This window comes from Myodes glareolus, chromosome 13 (assembly GCF_982192425.1).
Source record: "Myodes glareolus chromosome 13, mMyoGla1.1, whole genome shotgun sequence".
In the NCBI taxonomy this organism is placed as follows: domain Eukaryota; kingdom Metazoa; phylum Chordata; class Mammalia; order Rodentia; family Cricetidae; genus Myodes; species Myodes glareolus.
Genome location: NC_142038.1, coordinates 35,046,014 through 35,067,225, shown reverse-complemented (window position 1 = coordinate 35,067,225; position 21,212 = coordinate 35,046,014). Strand labels below are relative to the sequence as shown.

General features: G+C 43.3%; 1 protein-coding gene across 6 annotated transcripts in view; it reads left to right on the top strand.

The window, feature by feature from the left end:
- Sncaip (synuclein alpha interacting protein) overlaps positions 1-21,212 on the top strand; it is a 145,618-nt gene that overhangs the window by 76,228 nt on the left and 48,178 nt on the right. For 5 of the 6 annotated variants that reach the window (XM_087896056.1, XM_087896057.1, XM_087896059.1 and 2 more), the window contains exon 3: positions 11,197-11,269. In XM_087896056.1, coding sequence (XP_087752182.1) covers positions 11,197-11,269 — 73 coding nt within the window. Of the gene's footprint in view, positions 1-11,196; positions 11,270-21,212 lie in introns of those variants that run through there. The other variant, XM_087896060.1, reaches the window with a different exon arrangement.

Sequence of the window (21,212 nt, the reverse complement as noted above, 5' to 3'; positions counted from 1 at the left end):
AGGACTGAATAAATAAAGCAGAGGCTGAACAGCAGAGAGGTGATGTATGTCACACACAGTCCCTGTCTGTCACACGTAGGTCCTGTCACATACACAGCTGAAACCTTTCAAGTCAAGCCCCGAAAAACTGCAAGAGACGGGTTCTGCTTTCATCCTATGTCGCAGATTACAAAATGGAGACTTGCAGAGTCCTGTGAGTTCACGAGATTACAGTCAGAACTCAGCAGGGTCAGGACTGGACTACGGAACTCCTTGACTCAGAAGGAGACTGTGACATTCTGAGAAACTTGGTTGAATGGAGGCACCTCTGCACCTCTAAACCTGTCACCTCATGTCCATTTGGTACTGGAGTGGTCACAAATTGCTTCTTGGAAGTAAGGGACCTGGGTTCCCACTCTAAATAAATATAATCAGCTGAAAAGGAAGCAAGCAAAACCCTTTCTTTTACTACCCTGACGTTTCCCTAGAAGGTAACCAGAAACTTCATGTGGAGTCTGGATGCCCCAGTCCTGCTTCATGGTTCTTGTCAGTCATGTCCTTCCTAGAAGTCACCCTGTTCTTGGCCATAGTTAAACCTTTCTTGGCATCAGTTATGTGATGTGGCTTCAGCAGTAATCACAATGCTACTACATTTTTTTACAGTGTTTTATTTGCTGTGTCTTACTTTAGAGTCCAAATTGCCTCTTATTCCTCATCTATAGCCCCATGAAGTTCAAAGCATGTTTCTTATTTCAACACCAGATGCCCTGTATTTCATTGTTTTGTATGCACCCCCCAAGAAATAGACGAGGGAGTGTCTGATCCAGAAATGATGTGTTGTATGTTTCGGACCTCAAGACTGGAACTCAGATCTCCTTCTCCATATTGGCCCAACCGCTCACAGAGGAGAGGAACCTTAGCCAGAGGGTGATTGCCAAGAAGAAAGAGCAACCACCAGGCTGATCTTTAATTTGCCTCTTTTTCTGAACTTAGCCCGTCGAGTCCTCTTCTTGGCTGTGCTGGGTAGCCACAGCATTTATTAGACTGACTACACAGCTTATTCATACAAACTACTTGCTCATAGCTAACTCTTTTGCCCAATCTAGTCAGCAAGTGTTTATTAAACATCCACAGTGTTCCAGGCCCAGTTCTAGGTTTGAGAAATAGTATAAACTTTGTCTGGGCTCGCAGGGAATTTATGATGGCAAATAAACTATTCTATTTCATAGCATGTAACATATTTATTATAACTGTGAAATGTCAGATTAACTTCATGGGAAGTCACATTTCAGTACCAATCACTGTTCCTGGCAGTCTGTGTTTCTCGGTGCTGATGGACTCTTGGCTCACAATTGAAGCCAGACAAGCGCTGATGCTGGACAAGGTCCCTGGCTGGCCAGCTACCCTACCACAAGATAAATGTTTCTTTTAGTTGTTTCATCATTTATAATTTTTAATATTTAGTATTACTTAGGCTTAACTTTTTAGTGTTTTTGATGCCCTAAATATAAATAATAATGGTACTTAACATTTGTTGAACACTTCACTGTGCATCCGATAGGACTGCCATGCTCTACAGTGTTAGCTCAGAGTCTTCACACCACACTCTGTTAGGGTACTGTAGTTACCCTGGTTACCAGTGAGATTAAAGAATAAGATTGCCAATAAAATGTTGAAGTCAGGATATGATGTGGGCTGACCGGCTCCAGAACCCACATCTTCATTGAAGACGACTTCTGGGCTTTGTAGTCATCCTTGGATGGACATCTAATGTGACAATGCACTGGAGTTTGGGTCAGGACTTACTTATGAAGGGATGGAATGGAAATCACACACTCATGAACACAGAGTGAAGCAGCACCACTGCCTCTTCATCCAGCAGGGAAGGATGGGGAAAGCTCCAGACCAGCTCACCAAGCCATGGCATCAGAAGGCCTTCCACGTCCAAGAGAGAGCACAATCCTCCTCCCACGCTTCTTAAAGGATTATGTATCCTCAGAGAAGACCACACCCATCAAGCCAACCCATTCCATTCCATTGGTCATTAGACCGAATGGCCAAATTCCCTTCATAGACTTCACAGTTCAGTTAGGTCATTACCATTCATTTCCAGTTCTTGCCATAGGAGGCCCTTCAGCATTGTTATCACACTTGCTTCTCCAGTGTGGACCACCAAATCCTGCTCGTTCACACACCTCATTAATTACATTTGTATTATTTACGTACTGGTGTACTCTGAAAAATGACCAAGAAGAGCCACTGAGTTCTCCCACACCAGCCACAGACCAATATCTAGCATTAAAGGCATAAAAGAATTTTTTTCTTTTTTCATATCTTGACGAATATAATAGAAACAAAAGACCACTGCAAAAGCCATGGGCATGTGAGAATAGAACTGATCACAGTAATCCTTACTAATGAATCCTAGGTGGTAAAATGAAATGTAATAACAGAGAGTGGGAGAGATAAAGCAAGATGTCTGCATGATCCTGTGGAGGGGTAGTGGAGAAACCGAGCGATCGGCTAAGTCTCCTGGTGAAATATAGTGCTGAAAAAGAGCAGAGTGTCCCTAGGAAGGGCTGTACAGAGTATATCCTGTGTGGAAAGAGGAAGAGGAAAGCCTCTACAAAAGAAACTGGAGAGAAGTGTTCAGACATAAAGGAAAAAACTGTAACATGTTGGGTCTGCTTGTGTAACATGAGGGCCGGCTTATTGGGGTTTCTGTCCCGCCCAGTACCCCAACAAGCCAGCAAGTCCCAAGGAAAATCACACGGAGTCTACATTAGGTTATAAACTGATTGGCTCATTAGGTCAGGCTACTTATTAGCTCTTATAACTTATATTAACCCATTATTCTCATCTATGTTAGCACATGGCTCCATACCTTTCTCAGCTGGGCACGTTACATGCTGCCTCTTCGGTGATCTGCGCAGGAGTGGCTGAGAGAGAGCTTCTGCTTCCAGAATACTCCCAGTCTCTTTGCTCCACCCCTACTTCCTGTCTGGCTTTCCCGACTATACTGACTGCCTGGCCAATCAGCGTTTTATTAAAATATGATTGACAGAATACAGATAATTCTCCCGCACCATTTCCCTCTTTTTTTTTTAAACAAAGGAAAATACCCATAGTCCATTTGTTAGGAATGTGGGCGTAGTATTTCAGGCTACTTCCTGCTGGTTGGGGGCGCTGATAATCTTATGGGGACCTAAAGAAAATTTAGAGTTATAATCAAGTCCTGACTGAAGTATCCTGTGAGTCTTGATCATCTCAGGCAGCAGTCTTGAACCTGTTCTGGATGAAGAACTCAGACATCTGGGCCATCTATTCCTGTCGGAGATTTTTCAGGTGGCCTCCCTTGGTCAAAGGTGATTTTTCTTAACTCTGAATAAATCCAAAGCCTCTCGTTTTCTGTGGAAACAAAAGCAGAATCTCTTCTCCAAAGTAGCATACATTTTGACTTCAATTTTGAAGCCAAGGTATTTTCAAAATACCTTTCTTGGGTTAGTTCAGCAGCATTTATAAACAACAGTCCTTTAGCAGCTGTTGCTCCTTCCTCAGCATTCAAATAATTCAAAGAGAGCATAATGGCATACAGTATCAAGATTCTCTTTGTATTTTCCATCTTTATTTTAACGTCTATTTCTTTATTTTTACTTTTATCTTTTGGCTTTTTGAGACAGGTTCTCTGTATATATCTTTGTCCTGGAATAACTGTAGACCAGGCTGTCCTTGAACTCACAGAGATCCTTCTGTCTCTGCCTCCCCAGTACTGGGCTCAAAGGTGTTTGCTACCACACCTTGAACTCACAGAGATCCACGTGTCTCTGCTTCCCCAGTGCTAGGATTAAAGGTGTGTGCTACCACACCTTGAACTCAGAGATCTTTCTGTCTCTTCCTCCCAGGCAATGGGATTAAAGGTGTGTGCTACCACACCTTGAAGTCACAGAGGTCAACTACCTCTGCCCCTTAAAGTCTCAGAGGTCAATGTGCCTCTGCCTCCCAGGCATTGGGATTAAAACTGTGTACCACCACACCCTATATCTTCCTTTCTTTCTTCTTTATTTTTAATGACTTTAACCTTTTAGCCTGCATATATTTTTAACACACTGTAAACCATTTAGAGGTTTTCTTCATCTTTGAATCTCTCTTTACTGTTTATCTCTCTTTTTCTGACCACATGAGCCTTTAATTTACAAAGCAATATGGAAAGCCGTGGCTTTGACAGCTAGATCCAGCTCATTCCTTAGCTTTCCAGACTCATAGCTGAGATACCAGCCACAGCTGTGTTCACTGCCACAACTCTGTCGTGTTTCAAGGTCCTTGCTAGCAAGCAAGCTGCATCATTCTGCTCACAGACCACACTCAGTCGGACTGCCTGCCTGCAAGAGTCAGAGTTTGTCCTGGCAGGACAGCCCAGAAAGCCGGCATTTTAAAACAGCACAGCTTTTTTCCTGCTACGACTGAAAACCGAAAAGCATGCGTTCAGCTTTTCACCAACAGCATTTAAGTGTTTCGTGGCAGGACCTCTTAATGAGCTGCAAGGTTTTGCAGCTAAGGCTGAGTCAAGAAGCCTCTCTTAGATGAGAGCATTTGCTTGCCTCTAGCAAGCAGAGCAGACCTGAGAAATTGCTGCTACCAAGAAAACATGCTTTACTCTATTTTTTTCCAAGCTTTCTCAGGCTTTCTGTGGATTCAGTTATCCACGTCTGGGCGCCATATGTAACATGAGGGCCGGCTTATTGGGGTTTCTGTCCCGCCCAGTACCCCAACAAGCCAGCAAGTCCCAAGGAAAATCACACGGAGTCTACATTAGGTTATAAACTGATTGGCTCATTAGGTCAGGCTACTTATTAGCTCTTATAACTTATATTAACCCATTATTCTCATCTATGTTAGCACATGGCTCCATACCTTTCTCAGCTGGGCACGTTACATGCTGCCTCTTCGGTGATCTGCGCAGGAGTGGCTGAGAGAGAGCTTCTGCTTCCAGAATACTCCCAGTCTCTTTGCTCCACCCCTACTTCCTGTCTGGCTTTCCCGACTATACTGACTGCCTGGCCAATCAGCGTTTTATTAAAATATGATTGACAGAATACAGATAATTCTCCCGCACCATGCTTGTTTGTGTTTTCTGTCCCCGCCTGGTACCCTACAGCCGGCAGGCCCCAGAGAAAATCAACCACACAAGAGATCTCTATAAGTTATAATGCTGATTGGCCCATTAGGTCAGGCTTCTTACTGGCTAACTCTCACATCTTGATTAACCCATTTTTCTGATCTATTTTAGCCATGTGGCTCAGTACCTTTTTCAGTGGGGCAGCTCACATCCTGCGGCTTCGGTGATCTGGGCAGGAGTGGGAGGGATCAACTTCCTCCTACCTAGAATTCTCCTGCTCTCCTTGCATCATTTCCACTTCCTGTCTGGTTTTCCCACCTACACCTCCTGCCTGGCCAATCAGCGTTTTATTTAAAACATGATTGACAGAATACAGACAATTCTCCCGCAATAAACAAACAAACAAACAAACAACAACAAAAAAAACCAAGAAGGGCCAGAGAGAGATCAGGAGTTTAATAATTAAAATAAAATGGGAAGAAAAGAAAAACCCAAAGAGACTGGTCATTGTAAAGTTCAGTGTCCACAGAGTTTTTCCCTTAGAACTCTCCAGCGGCCATACTGAGCACCACACCCTGCAGCTGGAAGAGTGAATGAAGACATTGGGAAACAAGAACAAAGACAAGTCAAGAACCATGGCTGATGAGCATACGAGCAAGAAGGCTGGTGGCCAGGGAGAGAGGCAGAGCATCCTGAGGTGGTGGAGATGCCTTGGATCTGCAGAGAGAGCCTGTGCTGAGAGAGAGGCTGAGGAGGAGGGAAGGAGGATGCTGGTAGGGCATGGGCCCTGCGAAACAGAGGCAGAGGAATGGACAATCTGTGCCACATGCTCAGGGCTATGTGAAGTCATGGGCTTCTCCATTAGAAGGCGGGCCTCTATAGAAAACAAGATTTTAGAGGGAAAAAAAAAGTCTTAAGCTCAGAAAATCTCTCTTCAGCTGTTTATCTGCTTTGACAGGCAGTTTTGCTTGTGTGGAAGGCTGTGGTTCTACCGTGTGGCTGCCTGAATTCTGGGAAGCTCGGAGAAACCAGGAGTCTCGTGATAGTTGTGGGAATGAATGGCTCATCATCTTTGTCCTTTGGAAACGTAATAGAACCTCAGTTCCTTAAGAATCTCTAGCTCGCAAAGGTGCTAGGGGCGATGCTCTTTCATTTTCTATGGCTCTTTATCACTTGGATAATGTCTGCTTGTTCACTCAACTGGCCCCAATTAGTCTTCAGGACTAAAGGCCACTGTTTACCAGTCCTGAACATTCATCAGTCATGGTGGTCAGAGATTCCCATAGTCCAATGTAGAACTCATGTTCTACATGTAGACTCATGAATCTCATCCATGTTCAAATTGCTTTACATGACTGCTGTGGCCTGGAATAAACACACACACACACACATACATACACACACACATACAATTTGTCTGACATAAAAGACTGTAGTTAGTTTGGGAAACAAGCTTTCTGTGTCCACCCTTATCTACAAACTTGCTTGAGCAAGGAAGTACTTAGGAGGACTCACATCAGGTACAGAGGTTGGATGGTGACATCTTCCTTTTTATTTCCAGTCCCTACTCATTCCTGCTCCTCTTTTGTTCTCCTGGGTTTAATGTCCTGGCAGGAACGAAGTCTGTAGAGCACTCACAGAAAACAGGTTAAAGAGGAGAGCCGAACGCGTTTCCAGGCACTTATCAGTTTGCAAAATAACTCCACCTTCATTATCTCATATTGATACCTGTGACTACAGATACGGAAACCACATCTTGTCCCAGAGATATGAAACAATTGATTTGTCCAGAACCATAGAGATAATAAGTGTCAGAGCCAGGGCATAAATCAGACCTTCTGGCTCCAAATCTTTGTCCTTTATAGAAAAGGACAACTGCCAGCAGTCATGATTAATGGGGGTGAGAATGTTATTCTTTTGAATGTACTGTGATTGCGTTGCTAGATGTATAATTATGGGTTTTTCTAAGATTGCTTTTGTATAAATATAAATTGTTGTTATCATGACTACTAAAGGTGTGGGCTACTTAAAAGGAGTTCTTCATGTCCAGTTCAATAAGTGCCTACTATCTTAGATAGCTAAAATATTTTCTACCACCTGAAGAAGCAATGAAATCATTTTACATTCATGGAGAGACAGGATGCCATGTGTATGATTGAGATGGGACTTCATGAATTCTGCTATGTTTCAGAATTGCTTGGATGTATCATCACAGGCCAGTGACTACACCCAACATAAGTGTTCCTGATTCAGTGTCCCAGGAATTCCTGGAAGGCATTGATGCCACTGATCCAGAGGGCACACTTTGAATGCTGGCATTCCTTCCCTCTGGGAGAGTCATAACAGGGCATTATAGAGATGATACCAAGGCAGGGCTAGAAAAATTAAAGGGAATTTTCTTATTGAAATGGGAGGAATGGCATTCTGGGTGGACAACGTACGAACAAGTCAAAGATAATATCCTTTCCCTCCTCTCCGTATCAGAGCTGATAAATCAACAGAGGAAAAAGCCAAGCCTAAGACACTGCAGACATTTACTGTGGGCATAAAAGAGAAACATTGCTAAGAAACGCCCTGGGGCTTTGTGCAGAAGGCAGAGTACATGCTGACCTTACGGGACAGTGGCACTTCATGGTTGGAGGAAATCACTGCAGACAAGGAGGACCTGAAAATTAAAAGGAACAGTCAAATAGACTTCAGCTCTATGGAGGCATTGAAACAGCTGAGGGAACTGGTCAACCTCACCAGGAGCTCTTGAAACATAAAGCTGTAGTAAAAGTTTGATCAAAGAGGCTGTTTCTACAGCCAGTAACCTCTGGAAGGATTCAAGAAAAAGAAGATGTTAGGACAAAATAGTAAAAGGAAAAACAATGCCTCTCAAGTAACTGAAAGCCCTCTCTCATATCACCAAAGGATAACAGAATCGAAAGGACAGGCTGCACAATTTAGGTTGGAGGATAAGTAGAAGAAGGATGTACTGGTCTCGGTTTGGTCAGTCCATGAGGCAGGAGTTACTACTAGTGATTGTCCTACGAGGGAAGTAGGTTTGCCATCTGACAGCTCCTTATAAAAGACCATCTGTCCTGTGAAGTGGGAAGCCTCCCATTCCAGATGGTAGCACAATGTACTCTTGTATGAGAGACATCCTGGGTCATTGGGTCATGGGCTCATCTTCAGATTTGCAAGTATGAAAATAGATTTCCGCATTGCTTTTGTGAAACATGTCTCCCTGTGCATTTCTTCCCACCACAGTGTAACCATCTTTATTTCACTCTATTGTATTAGATCTGCCCGTGTAGTGTTGCTATTTACAGATAAGCCCTCAAATCACTCTTTTATTGTGCCTTTATAAAGAACGATAGATTTGTTAAATGCATAGACTGTGTGACCTTCCATGCATCCTAAAAAGTCCCCCAAACTGTAATTTTCTAGCTGGCACTTGTTTTCCTTAGTTCGCTGTGTTTTTTTAAATTTCTAGTCCCAGGAGTAGCGCATCACTTTTTTCTTTAAGGTCATTATTTCTTACTGGTTGTGATGTGAAGAATTTAAATATATGTCTTCACAAAAGAGAGCATCCTTTCTCGCTATGGGCAGAGCTACAGCCTATATGTCACCCTCTCCCCAGCTCTGTTTTTTTTTTTTTTAAGGGGGGTTGGTTTTGATTGTTGGTCAGTTGCTTGGTTTGTTTGGTGTTCTGTTGTTTTGTTTTGAGGCAGGGTCTCAGTGTGTCACCCTGACTGGTTTGGAACTTGCTGTATAGACTCGGGCTGGCCTTGAACTCAGAGATTGCTTGGCTCCATTCACTCGAGTAGTAGGATTACAGGTGTGTGCCCCCACGTCCAGATTTTTCTGTGCTACGCTGTCTACCCACCAGCCAAGCACCCTGTGCTGTTCAGAGTTTGAACCTCAACAAACTTAACCTCACTGCCTCCTGTGGGCCTTTGCAGTCAAACAGGTAGAGCTGGACCTGCAGCTAAGAAAACTGAGATCTGGAGAAGAGTGAATCTGGCTTTCAGGTGTGAGTGCGCGTGCCTGGGATGCAGACAGCAGTTGGGCTTTTTTCATTGAGTATATATCATTTAAGCCCACTGAGAAGTCCTTGCTGTATCATTGCCCATATTTGTACACAATCAATCAATTTTTCTCTTTTCTAAACTTTTGTCTTGAGGGGAAATCCAAAAAGGGAGGGAGGAAGGAGACGGGGAGGTAGGGAAGAAAGAGAGTGAGAGATGGCAGGGGGGGAGCAGGAGAGATGGTGAGCCGTTGCCAAAGGGAGTTTCATGGGGCACAGCAACCAAAACAAAGGCCTAATTTTAATTGAATTATAGACTGTGTAATTATATAACCTGCACCAGCTGGTCTCAGAAAGCTACCAGATTCCTTAGAGAGCTTGTACTTGATCAGGAACATGAGGTACCTTGTTACTACCAAGACGAAGCTTCTCTGTCTAAATTATCCCTGACCACCCCATCCCTCAACACATACACACAAAGCATACTGTAGAAGGAAAAATCGTCTAGAGGCTCAGCTCCGGTTCACGCAGCCTTCTGCTCCCTCCATCTGTGTGTAGTGTGTGTGTGCTGAGACACCTGTAGTCTCTGATGAATGGCCAATATAAACAGGATGCTATTGCATCAGACAGGTAAGAATAATTTCTCTAATTAGTCTTCTGAGATTTCATTTTTCATTTGGAAATACTGGGAATTTAATTTGTTTGTGATGTGCAAGCTGACAATAGCGGCAAGCGCCTGCTCCTTCTGTCTTGCTTTGCTGATATTCTGTGGGAACTCTGGAGGTCTATCTATCAACATCACACCCACTAACGTACCGTTGCATTGAGAAATGCATTCTGATTATACAGTCCTCACTTGTGTGGCTAGAATAATACTAATGAATTTCCTCTGGTCATTTTTCTTTTAGATTAAATTATTTTTTTTTCTCGGTTGCCTCAGATTTTGCAATAGAGAAGTAATTCATGATATGCGCCTGTTCTTAGAGATACAGAGCAAAACATTCTGAGAAAATTGTGTTTTATGGATTGCAGGATGAGTATGACTGAAGATAGTCTTTGATTAAAGGCCTCATTCCCTTCAATTCATTCTATTTATTTTGTTTGAACACATCCTTCTCTCAAGACAAATTGATGGCTATCAAATGTAGACCCCATAAATCATAGTTATTGATTTTACATGTGTTTTTGTGCCTCCGGTGTCATAATTTGTTATCTTGATAGCCAGCCCTGAACTTGATGCTGTGACAGAGACTAAAAGGTGCTGTCTTTCCTTCCAAACTAATCTATGGAAGAGAAGAGCTCTCTAAGAGACCTATGCTCCCCTTGCTTTTAATGACCAGACCTCCGTATTTGCCATGGAGACAATGCACACAGTAAAATCCGCAGCACATGGTGACTGTTGGAGCCTAAAACAAAAAGACGTGTTTATTGTATGTGTAAGAGTGTTAGGTGTGTATGTGCACTGTATGAGAGTGCCTGGTAGCTGCAGAGGCCAAAAGAGGGAGTTGGATCCCCTGGAATGGAAGCTACAGATAGTTGTGGCCCATCATGATGGTGTCCGGAAGCACATGAGTCTTCTCTGCAAGAGGAGTAAGTGTACTAAACCACTGAGCCATCTCTCCAGGCCCAGCTTTGGGGTTTTATGTAGTGTGGTCCACACCAATGGACATGTCTTCTTCAGTCTGGATACTGAGGAAGCCGAATGCTCCTCCACTAAGCTTTTTACACTTGTAGCTAGCTAGCACTTTGGGTTGAGGAAACAAATAGTATCTTCTGGAAATAGTCAAGGTTCAGTCATTCTGGCTATATTTCAGTTCGAAATGATGAGAAACAGAATAGCTTTTGGATGTGTCTTACTTGGTCCATTAAATAAGAGCCGCCAGGCTCCTCTTTAACCTGTGTCTACTGAGGTGCTTGTTGGTCAATCTTAGGATGCTCTCAGATCACCACGAGGTCCACCTCTTGAATGTGTCTGTTGTACTTAAGCCTCAGTCCTTGTGTTCGTCTTTTCTGTTTCTGGGTGGTTTAAGGGAATGCCTTTATTTTAAATTTCTATCTCACACCCTTCTCCCTCTGTCTTCCCATCCAGTATTCAGTCACATCTCTCAAGACTATCCCAGAACTGTGCAGAAGATGTGATTCCCAAAATGAGGACAGATCAGGTAGGTTGGACTCCTTGTCCCCCCACCTCACCCGTCAGTGGTAGCTCTCCGGTTTGCCTGGCCGTGGTTGCTTTTGCATTCTGCTCTTCTCTCTTGCGGTTTCTCTGCTCCCCCTACCTCCCTGCCACCTTCAACAAACAGATGTGTCTGCTGAGATGTGAGAGGTCATTCACAGGACTACGAGGTCGTAACTAGGACCCGGCTGTGTATACATCGACATCGGTCCTCTTGATAACCTTCAAGCCATAGACTCCACAGAGATTGCAAAAAAACCCAAGAAAGCAGTGGTAGCAAAACCTAATGATGCAGGCGCCAGTGAAAAAATGCTGGATGCATTTACTGCCCATATGGCAACGACCAACGTGAGGGATTATGCTTTGCCAAAGTCTGAAACCCTATCAGGATGCGACATGCTAGAATCTGCAATAAGGCATACTATAACAGTTAAGATGAAAGCAAGGCACTGGAGTTTAATAGTGTAAACTAAACAGAGAATTATGGCGGCTAGATGGAAACCAGCTGGCTGGCCTTGTCTCCTTGCTCCATCCCCCAACTGAAAAAAAGTATATTTAGGGTTGCCCCCCCCCATAAATCAAATTAAATCCCTCTGCTTTTCTCTCTGAGATGGGCAAAGAGGAAAATAAAAAGTGTATTGATGGGAATGATATTAAACTATAGAAATGGTGTTTTTTCCTTTGCTCTAGATAATTACTCAAAGGTATCACCATTAACCTAGCCAAACTGAACCTCTCCCCATAGTTAACACCAGGCTGGAGAAACGTGCTTGGCAGGAGACTTAAGATAATCCTTAAATTATGCGCATGATGTTTAAAAATAAATAGAGGCATCTTTCCTGTACAGCTACTAGAATTCTGAATTTCTAACTGAAAGGACTTGGAAAACTAATTAGCTTTCCTTCCTGGACTGTTTGTTTTGCTTTCACGTTTTCCACAGAAGAAACAGCAAAGATAATGTGCTTCCGGGTTTGTTTATTTCTCTCTGTTTCTCTGTCTCTCTGTCTCTGTCTCTCTGTCTCTGTCTCTCTGTCTCTTTCTCTCTCTCTCTCTCTCTCTCTCTCTCTCGTGGATGTGTGTTGGTAATATATAAATATGAATCAGAAACATGCCAGAAGTTAGCCTTAAATTTAAATGAAAGTTTTCATTTTCTTTAAACTGTTTAAAAAAAAAAAAAGACAGAACATAAAGTTGGGAGGGAGATGGGGTAAACCACATCTGGGGAGTTTGGAGGGAGGCAGTGGTATAGGGACACTATGGAAATAAGTTGTATAAATACATAATATTTTCAAAGAATGCATAAAGATGTTATTTTTAAAAAGACACACGTGTTTGTTGAGATAAACAAGAGATTTTTGGCTCTAAGCCTTTGAAGGATTTATCTCCTTAAAGCAACATTTTTTTCCTCAAAAAATCATTTGAAAATGATTGTGCTCAGTGGCACAAACTACACACTGCAAGAATCAAGAGACAAGCCTCAGAGTTCAAAGACTGGAGTTCAAGTTAGAGTCCAAAGATTTGGGGAAACTGTCGAGTGTTCCCGTCTAGCGTTTTTTCACGAAGTCCTTCAACAAACATTCCCATTCATTCGTGCATTTGTTCGGTCAACAACGGTGTGTTGAGTGTTCTCTGATCCAAGCATAGAGAATAAAACAAAACAAAATACCAAGACACAAGATCCTGTGCTCACTGAGCTCACACCTGGGTAGCGTGAAGGTCAGAGGACTCGCAAACCTCTAAGTAAGCAAGAGCCTTGCGGAACAATATGGCAGATTGAGCCGACGTGATAATCTCCCAACGTGCGGGTCGCGACCCTTTGGCAAATCTCTGTCTCCGCAAATATTTACATTACGACTCATAACACTAGCAAAATTACAGTGAAGAAGTAGCGACAAAATAATTGGAAGGTTGGAGTCACCCACCTTAAACACGAGAAACTTATTAAAGGATCACAGCATTGCGAAGGTTGAGAACCACTGTGGTATAGCCACTTACGGGGCTCGAGGAGGAAGTGTTCAGGACAGCAGGAAGTGTGTTAATTACTTTTCTTATCGCCTCGACAAAAGCAACTTTGGGGGTGTGGGGTACTTCAGTTCTCAGTCTGAGTATACAGTCCGGATGACAGGGAAGCCATCACCTCCTGAGCGCGAGACAGCTGATCACGTGGCGTCTGTCGTTAGGCTGACTGTGGGCATACAGCTTTCGTTCCCATTCCCATTCGTTCCAGGACCTCAGCCCATGGAATGGTGCCTCCCGCATTTACAATGAGTCGCCCCACCTCAATTAACCTACCGTGGAAACTCCCTCACAGACATGCCCAGAGATCTTTGCAGATTATTCTAAATCACACCAACTTGACGACTGAGAATAAGCATCACAGAATCGTAGAATGACCCAGTCACGTGAAAGCCAGCAAAGGGGACCGAAAACCAAAGAATGAGCAATGCCCACTTCCTTGATCCAGGAACAAACTTAGCAATTATGATGAAGAAAGGAAAGCCAATGTGGCTGCTGAATAGTGATGAAACAAAAGAACAGCAGGAGAGGGGGTGGGGAGAGGATGTGGCCAGGCGCCATAGCGAGCCTGGTTTCCTATGTGTAGTAGACAGTACTGCCAGCAGGGTCCAGCTTTTATGAAATCCTATCACACACTGACCGTGACTTACTCAAATCGCCTGCGACCAGAAGTCTTTCAGAGTTAGGAGTTCTCTACATTTTAGGGGTTTTGTGTGTTTGTTTGGTTGGTTGGTTGGTTTTCAGATAGCCTATAGCTCATCACTCTAGTGATAAGAAGTATATAATCTCATGAGACTGCTCATCTTAAAAATGTTAACAGACTGTGCATGCTTTAATCCAAATATCCCAAACTTGAAATGCTCTAAAATCTAAAACACATTAGGCATCATGCCAACTCCCTACATGGTTTGGATTTTGGAACCATCTTATTATTACATTTCCAGGTCAGGGATGTTCAACATGTAGAACCATAACCTGTGGAAAGACTCCATGTGACAGAGCTCAGGTGGTGGGGGTGGGGGGTGGGAAGGAAGTGAATGGGAAGAGTGGGGAGGGGAGAGGGGAGACCAGCCTCTGGGGACAAAAGAGAGGAGAGGTAGGGAGGGAGACAAACACACACACTCACACAGGCAGGCACACGGATGGACAGAGGGAGACAGAGAGAGAAAGAGAGAGGGAAGGGAGATGGGCAGAGCCCTTAAAAAAACTTAGTGAATGTGCACAGGTGGTGCTTTTCATGGCCACAGCTGAGGACATATACTCCAAGGTCAGGCCAGTGCAGGTGAAGCTAGTTGGGGCATTGCTTCAGTTTCACAAGTGTGATATAAATTTGTAATGAAAAAGTTTCAGGAACAAAATTTTAAGAAGGTTAAAACAAATTTAGGCAGTCTAAAGCCAATCAGATTTTTTTTTCAAGAATGATTTTGTTTTGTCCCATGGAGGCAGCCATTCTATTCATCACTTTAATCACAGAGTACAAATTCTGATGACATGAATTTTGTTATTCTGTCAAACCTAGTGTCCCTTGAACGTCACCTGCCCCTTCCTTGGAACCTTAGAGAAGCAGGACGCATCCCTCCTGGAAAGGAGAATTGTTTGATATGTGGAAAGGGTTTACGTTTTCCTCCATGCTGCTGAGTGCCTCCTGGGAACCCACGTTGTTCTACTCAGGATGACAACACCTTCCCAGCAGCCCTCTTGAAATGCAGCACCCACAGCTAAATCTGAAGTCTCGCCATTGTCTGCCCAGCCCTGTGCAACAGCTTAACATGTTATCTGTGGCTTAACATACACGTTTCCTGCACATAGGGTCTGTCCTTTCTGCCTGTGTTCTGTGATGGCAGGTATAAAGGTCACCTTGGATGTAGCCTTTAAAACAGTCGATGGACATGGAGCCCAAGGCTCACCTCTCTTCATCCCTGCACCTGGGTCAGCTTGCTTTGTGGGCTGCGAGAGAGGCAACTGCCACAGTGTTATCAGAGGCTCTGAGTTGAGTTCTAGCACCTTCTACCAGCTCGCCACAGCCTATGAGTCCCCCTGGAAGACCCTTCTCTTAGCTAAAGGACTTGAGTCTCTATCGTCTCCTAACAAGGATAATATTGTCATTGATCATTAACTACGCTACACAATCACTAGGCTTCAATTTTTGTGTGTGTGTGAGAAAGATTTTGCAAAGAAGAAAGGGCGGAGGAAATTTGGAGATGTGCATGAGGTAGGAGGGAGACGAATTACTGAGGAGTGGGAAGCCAGAGAATGTATTCGGTTCTTGGTGTACTGGAGCCATGCAAGGTGCCCCTGAGACTTCAGGGATTCCTCATTCCAGGCATTGTGCCAAATCTTCTATAAATATTTCTCTTCTCCACCAAATAATTCTGAGGAAGGAACATTATTGTGCCCACTCTACTGATGAGGAACCAAGCCCGCAGTTAGTAATTTACCCAAAATTCTTGAGCCATCAAGCGGATCTGAAATCAGATCCTCTGTCTCCAAGACCCTCATGAATACGAGTCAGCTGAAGGGTAATTGAATTCCAGGAACATGTGTATCAAGTAGTGTAGGGTGAGGACCAGCAGCAAGGGAAGGATGTGTGTGAAATGTTCACATCTGATAAAGGAAGTGATCCGTGAAACCTTTTCACGCATTCCCTGCCCAAGAGCTGCATCTCCAAGACAGTGAGTGTTAACTTCATGGCTGTCTTCAAATTAGGGCAGAAATGCGTCATGCAACATATGGTATTCAAATAAAATATCCAGTTTCATTGACTTGGAGATTTTTTTTAAGTTAATTAGATATTCAAAGATGCGTTTGTTTCAAATTCATGATGTTATAACTGCCCTGTGATTCTTTGAAAACAAGTATCTGCCAAACTCACTGTCCACTTTTCTTGGGCAGAAAGGCAAATTAATATGAATCCTCCTTTGGATCTGGGAACCGAAACTCAAGTTAGAAAGCTTGGTTCTGCTGCCGTGATAAATACGCCTCCCATAGCTCTGAGAATAGATTTTGAAAGACTTTCAATGCTGGAATAATATGAATTGTTGCTTGTATGACACCAAATAAAAGAAACCTTTTTCTCCAAAACTTGGTTTCTTATAAAAAGTCATTTGTATATATTTAAAAGCATTGTCAATTTGCTGTATTTTTAGACCCTGTTCCTTCAAACTTTGTGACAAACTCTGAAGCTATGAAAACAAACACTTCCGTGCTGTTTGAAGATTTACAAGGATTTTAGCTATCACCTAAAATAATAAATTGGCATCAAATGTGTCCCGTAGACATTGTTGTGACATAGTTAATGTTGCTAAATATATAAACCTCCTGTTTTCAATTTGTATTAAGGTTTAATGCCACAAACATGAAAGTAAAAGTTAGCTGAGCAGTTTTAGTATAGTTTCAAAAAAGGCATGCAGATTAATCCATTTCCCATGATGTAACATAAAATGTACTCCAAAGAAAAGAATAGGGAAACAAATTTTCCAAGCTCTCAGTCAAAAAAAGAAAAAAAAAAGATTGCTCTGGGGGTTGAAGCAATGACTCCATGGTTAAGAGCAAGGACTCTTCTTGCAAATGACCTAAGTTCGTGCCCAGCACCCACCCACCTTAGGCTACTCAGAGTGGTGTGTGACTGCAACACCAAGGAATTTGATGCCCTCTTCTGGGCTCTTCTATATATACCCTCCCCACAGACACACAAGCGTACACATAATTTTAATAATAAAAATAAATCTTAAAATGGAAAATTCATACTTTAATATGATACAGCTAAAATATTTAAAATATCTCAGCAACATTGAAATTTCTTGTGCAGATAAGTGTGTTCTTTGTCTCAAACAATTGTTTCAGCCCAATATGATGTTGCATGCTTATAATCTCAGGGACTCGGGAGGCAGAGGTCGGAGGATCTTGAGTTCAAAGTCACCTTGGGCTTCACAGTGAGACTTTTTATCTGTCTTGAACAATAGTATAATTCTAAAGGTGTTATAATATGTTATTTTAAAACATGGGAAATGAAATAAAACTATAATTACCTTGCCACTGGAATGATTGTACCTTTTCAGGTTTTTCCCTGAGACTCTTTTTTGAGTCTGCAATTGTAATATAGACAATGTCAGCTGATGCGTTTTTCATTACTACAGAGTTTGCATGCAGGCCAACGTTGTGAGTGGGCCACAGAATGTTCCTGTAAAAGTGGAGCAGCCCCCCCTCTCCAAATTACCGACTTTCCTTTATTAAAGTCGAAGAAACTCCTTCCCATCACACTGCTCCTTAGAGAGAGCGGTTGGTGGAAATAAGTGCAGGGAAGTAAACACTGAGGAAGGACAAGAAAGCTGAGGGGCAGAGGACATCACCAGACAGACGAGGTGTGCATGTGTGCATGTGTGTGTGCGTGTGTGTGTGCGTGTGTGTGCGTATGTATGTGTGCATGTATGTGTGCGTGTGTGTGCGTGTGTGTGCGTGTGTGTGCGTGCACGTGTGCATGTAAACTGAAGCACAGAGCCCAGACACACCGTACACATGCAGATAGCCTCCTAAAGAAGTGTGACCCTGTGGAGACTTTCTTCTCAGGAGGTCCAATCCCTGTCACTTCTCCCCAGTCCTGTGTAAAACTGTGGCTGTGAAGAGATGTTGTCTTTGTAAGCTCCAGTGCATCTTTGTCACACACCGTCCTCTTCTTCTTCCTTTGTTGTTCAGTTGTCCCATCTCAGTCTCTGGCTTCATATGTCCTCTGTTCTGATTCTCCTGTAAAGGGGGCTGGGTGGAAATGGGAATGCAATTCAGTTGGTAGGGTGCTTGCCTAGCATGCGTGAAGTTCTGGGTTCGGTCCTCCGCACCAGATAAACCAGACATGGTAGTGCAAGCTTGGAATGCTAGCACCTGCAAAGCCAGCCTGGGGTACATGAAGTTCTGGGTCTTCCCCTTCTGAGAGAGAGGGGTGGGAGAGGGAGGGAGCAAGGAGGAGACTCGGGCCCCCCCAAGACATATTCAGGTATTAGAATCCTAGAATCCCAAAGTTAAAGGATCTTCTTCAGAAGTATGATTGTTGATAGTGACCCCCACATACAAGGCATCTGCTCAGCTAGACCCTCTTATCTCTGTGCTCAACCCAAGTGTTTGCAGCATCACTCAGTCCTGAGTCTGTGCAGGCTCTCAAGCCTCACTCCATCAGTGTGGTACAGAACCAACTCCAATGCTGGCAGCATCACCTGTCCTGAGTCTGTGGGCTCTCAAGTCTTAATGCAGACCCCGATTCTGAACCTACAGTTTCCAAGCTTGGTCCCAGGCTATTTATTTATTTATGCACATTCAAGTTTAAGACACTTTGGCCTAAGTCACTGGGAATCCAACCTGTTGTTCTTAATGAAACACAACAGTCTCCTCAAAAATGTGTTATCTGCTGTGCTTGTACAAGCTTAAAATTCAGGTAATGGTGTCCAAAGATGGTCATGAAGCTGTGCAGTGGGAAATGTTTCTGTGGCCATGAGAGACAAAGAGTGATTTGCTACTGGTGCAGCAAGCTTCTCTGGTGCCATGCCCCCTGCCTTTGGCTTTGTAGCCACATCAACCATTCAGTGTGTTAGGCTCCTTTACAGAGACTGCCCTTCCTTTCCCTTTCACCTCTAAAGGAATCCCTTGGATCCCTTTAACTGACTCCCTAGACCAGTAATATCCAGTAGAAATATATAGTGAACTACATATATAATGATTTTTTAGCATCCTTATAGAATAAATACCACTAAACAGATGGATTTATTTCATAATGCTTCGTTTATTATTATTATGCTTAAAAATTATTATCATTTAGACTTGTACCAACAACTATCTTTTAAGGTTTTCACAACCAAAAGCTTCTGAAAGAGACAGTGAAGGTCTAGGTTATACCAGCACCTACCACAACAAACCGTATTATTTCCTAGCTCGCTGTATTTTGTTCTCCTCCTGAACTGTCTAAAAAGCCTTTCTTTCTTCTCCCATTCTTTTGTGCGCATGAGTGTGGGGTAGTAGTTAGCAGTACTGAGAACTGAGTGTAGCGCACTGCACATGCTAGGCACTTGGTTCCCCCTGAGTTTTAGTCCCAGTCCCCCTTTTCCTTTATGTTTTGAGACCAAGTCCAACTAAGTTGTATAAGCTGGCCTAGAACTCATTCTGCAGTCCCAACAGTCGTTGAAATCAACTTACTTTAAAGAGTTGTGAAAAACTGCACCTCTGATGCTCTACTTCCATTTGCCCTAAGCATCTGCAGAATTTGCTGACCTGCTAGAGACCACCACTGCTTCCATATCATAAAATCCACTGACACTTATATTTTTAGCATCGTGGAAATATTTGAGTCTATTGGCCACCGCTGCCTCCCTCCTGGTTTCCTTCCTAACTCGTTGAGAGCCCCTTATTCTCCTTTACAAGTTCTTTCTCTGTTTGACCACCATCAGTCACATAAGCTAAATATTCAGTAGGGCCACCCTCTCTCCTCCCTGCCTCTAGGTCTTCCTGATTGCTCAGATGGTTTCTAATGCTCTCTACCTGCAACTCTTAATCTCCAGCTTCCTTTTCAACAGTCCACTCAGTATCTATATTAACTGTCTCGTTGAATTTCGAGAGGAATTCTTGAATCATCTTCGACATGGTTTTTAGCGGATCACACACCAGCACACACCCACCACACACACACACACACACACACACACACACACACACACACTGGGTGTGTATCTCATTTAATAGCTCTTGACTTACCAGGCAATTTGCTGTGTTGCTGAAGATGGAATTTTCTTGCTCACTCATGCCTCATTCATTCCATCTCTACATCCTGGGTCCTCTATGCTCTAAGAATGTCTTCGGACTCCCAGGAGTATCCACCTGAGCTGAGTGCAGTGGATGGTAGCGACAAATGCAGGTCAACACAAATCGTCTACTGACTTAAAACATTACCGGTAAGAGGGGTTGTGACATTTTTAAAAGTTTTGGCATGTCAAAGAATTGGACATACCTGTAAGCTAGAATGGATATTTGTGCTCCTATAAAATTTGCATATTAGAAATCCCCAAGATGATATTATGTATAGGTAGAACCTCAGGTGAGGCTGTTAGGTCATGAGGATGGAGCCCTCATTAATAAGATTAGTGCCATCATGGAAGTAGCTGTGTATTGGCCCCAAATAGCCTTCCTTGTCTTCATCTCCAGCCCTTCCCTGTGGCTCTCTCTGTCAGCGTCTCGGCTGCTTTAGGTCTTTACAAACGTGCTCACTTCTCCCCAGACTGTCACAGAATTGCCCTTTCTCTCTTACTTCCCCAAATTCACATATGCTTGGCTGTTTCTCCTTGGATTTAAGAATTGCCTCCTAGACGGGTTTTCTCCATCATCTACGCCCTCATGCTGACTCATTTCCATAAAAGCACATTGACTTCCATCATATTTTTGTCCGTATGTGCTCTTGCAATATTGTCTAGACAAAGTTGTATCTATTTCAGTCTTCCCTGCGGGGAAACAAGAATTGTGTGCACAGAGGACACTTAGCAAGTGCTTACTGAATAAATGGGTCTGGTAAGAAGACCTTGGCACTCAGTCTGTCACCAACTACTTTGGCTGTGCATCCTTTGTCCTGTTCATGCATCTCTTGATTATATTCAAAGGAGATTGACAGCTTTAGCCAGGAGTCTCAGTGATCAGATAAATCCAAATTTAGACTTGACACTGCCAATCATAAACAAGATGGAGAAAGTCTGCTCGACTGCCGTTTAGACAAGTTATTATTAAAACTCTTTCCTTTACTTTGTTCCCTTAACTTTGTATTTTGATACTCGAGGAGTGGCCAAATTCAGGAAGAGCTCGTGTTGGGATTTTAGTTAAAGGGAACCTGAAGTGGCTCCATCCGTCCTTGCTACTGGTTGCTAGGATTCCATGACCGACATGTGACC